This window comes from Fopius arisanus, unplaced genomic scaffold, assembly GCF_000806365.1.
Source record: "Fopius arisanus strain USDA-PBARC FA_bdor unplaced genomic scaffold, ASM80636v1 scaffold00056, whole genome shotgun sequence".
NCBI lineage: Eukaryota > Metazoa > Arthropoda > Insecta > Hymenoptera > Braconidae > Fopius > Fopius arisanus.
This window is the reverse complement of record NW_011887795.1, coordinates 795,768-799,045: the sequence shown is the minus strand read 5'-3', so window position 1 is coordinate 799,045 and position 3,278 is coordinate 795,768. Positions and strand designations below refer to the sequence as shown.

At 37.9% G+C, this 3,278-nt stretch overlaps 1 protein-coding gene across 1 annotated transcript in view; it reads right to left on the bottom strand.

Moving 5' to 3' along the window:
• Window positions 1-768: 768 nt before the first annotated feature.
• Window positions 769-3,278, bottom strand: part of LOC105268379 (poly(U)-specific endoribonuclease homolog) — a 12,077-nt gene continuing 9,567 nt past the window's right edge. The window contains exon 3 of the mRNA XM_011307907.1: window positions 769-1,153. Within this exon, the coding sequence (XP_011306209.1) occupies window positions 920-1,153 (234 nt within the window). The 3' untranslated portion in view covers window positions 769-919. The remainder of the gene's footprint in view (window positions 1,154-3,278) is intronic.

The following is a 3,278-nucleotide window of genomic DNA, read 5'->3' as shown; positions in this document are numbered from 1 at the left end:
AATTTGATTTTGGGTTTCTCACCAATGAAAAGAGACAGGGTCACAACGAAAAGGACCAAGAGTGTCTTTTTGGGCGCCATTATGATCTCCTCGTAATTTTCTGTGGCCTGCAGCAACTAATTACACACCTCTCGCGTAAACGTCTGTAGAGGAACTGAAGTTAAGTCGTTTTATATTCACAAGCAATATCCTACACTCTTCTGTACCTCCGATGCGATTGGTTGGATATTCGTCTCGATATTTTCCAACGTTTCACGATGCCTATGAAATTTGCAACCGGTTTAATAGATTGAAGTAAAACATAATAGATTTAATGGATTTAAATAAATAATTGTGAACGGACGGTAGTGGTCGTGTGTTTAGTGCTCGACTAGCATCCCAATGATTCGGGATCGATCCTGGGCACCTGCAGTCAAAATTTATAGCGCTCTAAGAAGGTGACGATCGACGTCTTACGTCTTACCCCTCCGCTGCTCCTCTTTATGAGAACAATCCTTGATATGAATGAGGGGCCTGGCGAGTGAATCTCATCCAAGACCCCCCGCCTTTTAGAAGTTTGATTTGCTGTGACAAGTCTTTGGATACCTGAGTCCTTTGAAGTGAAGTTTTTGAAGTGAATGAACCAAGTTGGGAGTCATGGAAGGCCTGGATACCAGGGGTATCCGTATACCTCCGATGATTTTTAGAACTCCAGACTTATCCCAGGAGCTCCCAAAAGCCGAAAATTAAATCTAATCAATTTGGGGTTTATAATTCATTCCATTGAAATGACTCATCACTAATATTTTTATGTATCTATAAAACTACAATTATAAGAGAGTAATTATCATTACCTGTATCATCATAATCAATTTATCGTAATTAATCTCACGTCATATGAGCTTAGAAAATCTCCATGAGAAATTCAGTATAAAACAGTTTATATGTCTGGATATGCAGAGCCTACTAGATCGTATCCTCGATATCTGAATTTGTGGGTGATTATATTGAATTTAGTTCCACCCAGCGAAACAGGACAGGATTGATCTGACCTTACGAAAAAGCATACGGTGTACAAAGCCATTTCCAGTTCTGGAGAGGTACCTATGAACATCGTCGTCACTGCCTTGTCGATGTTGGAGAATTTTGCGTGGAATTTGAGAATAGCAGCTTTCTACGGGAGATAAAAAAATACTCATTTTACATATAAAAAATGAGGAATGTAATATAATATAATTATAATATAGAGAAGTCCTGGGTGATATGAACACAGAATCACTACATAAAATAATAAGCCCCTTGTGAAAAACCATTTAATTATTATCAGACTCAATATCAAATTGATTTTCAAAAATCCATTTTTCAATCCTTTAATGACGTTATAAATTTACTATAAAAAAAAACCAATTATCATTTTAAACCCATTCAATGATGTCCATTATAATTAGGGATATTTTTGCATTATTTACATTTTGTGTTATTTGTGGAGAATTCCACTTGACAGTTTATCTATATTTATCTGTTCGTTCGTTTGAATAAGAAAATGTTGAAAACTATGAAGGGATACATTTTCAATGAACGTCTGTTTGACTCCGGGTAGCCATATTACCCACCATCCCTTACTGACTCTGGAATTTCAGAACCGTAGTTGATAACATCAATATTTAATCACGATAACGTAATTTGCATTTTTTTATTTCGTAATTTATTACCTCAAAACTCCTAATTTGAGTTAAAATTTCTGAGTATATGTGCAGATCAATTTAAATAATTCTACTGAATTTCTAATTTCGTTCCCTAGGAAAAAATCATTTTTCATCGTTTGTAGTTTTACGTGTGAATACCAGAGAGCGGTTGGCCATTCCTGAGGTAGAACACATACGATTGTTACTTCACATGTTATTTATTTATTTTTTTTTATTTTATTTTGCCATCAATTTCATTCATGGTTGGCTTCCGAATGGAATACCTGTAATCTCTTAGCTTTTTGGAGTGAATTTTCTATTATCTAGAAACAAAAAGCAAAGCTAACCCTCAGAACATCCTACCTGGCTAAACTACTGAACTGTGAAACCTTTCGGATATTACGAGCACGTGGGACAGTATCAAGAGAATCCTGTCATAAACGTCAAGACGAAGATTTTGAGAGAAAAAAAAATGAAATCAGTTGGATAGTTTTTGAGATATTACAAAAATTAAATCTACCAACGAACGAGAGTTTCTCAAAAACGGCCGGACCGATTGGGCTGAAATTTGGCACAGAGTTAATAGTCATTCATACCTATGATCCGACGAAATGACGAATTTTTCTCAATTTTTTGAGTCGGTTAATTCTACAATTTTCAAAAACGTGACCACCAGATGGACATCCGCAGATACACAGGGGGTGATAAACTTCGTATTTTTACGTTTCAGGTCATTTTACATCGTTTCCAAGCAAAATTAAGAAATCGAAAAATAGAACAATTAAAATGCTTCCATTGGGAAGCAAAAGTTAAGAAATGATTGACACTATGAGAGAACTTACACCACCAAGATCAATTTTCTTGATGTACCCCAAGTAATTAGCCCGTCCGTTCGTCTCCTCAGCATTGAAATATATCCAATTATGAAGTCCACGGACTTCAGATCCCAGGCTATGTTTTGCGAAGAACACGTTGTCGAATCCAGTGCTAACAATTCTACTATCTCCCGTGGAATAACGATTGAACCACGTTCTCCTGAGCGTGCCCTTGTAGTCGTAGTAATCCCTGCGGATGTAGCCCTTGTCGGCGAGGAAACGCATCGCTACTGCCATGATATTTGTACTTAGTAAAGTGTCAACAAGTAAATTCTCATCCTGTTTCAGTAGTGAGTCGATGTATTTATTTTCGCGAGTTTCTAGTTCGTAATTGTTACGGAGAGTCGAGAATCGTTCGATCGTCGAGATCTCGAACGCTCGCCAATGCACTGTGAGCAATGGTTCTGGGGCCTTATCCCTGGTACTACTGAAATTAGCTTCCCGCTGGAGATTCACTTTAACATGTTCCCAGGCATTATTATTGTCCTTGATCCACAACGCTTCAAACAGTTTCTCCAACTCCTCATCAGTCACTTCATTACCCCTGCTATAAGAAGGATTACTACTATAAATCTTCTTGCCAGCTGCATCTATGGCTCCTCCAGCAAGTCCTCTAGCCACAGCTCCAGGATCTACACTTTCACCACTCTCTTCAGAAATCGGTTGTTCAGATGGTCTGGGAGCTGGAACGGATGGCCCAGGAGGACCTACACTTTCTCCACTTTGTCCAGAAATCGAT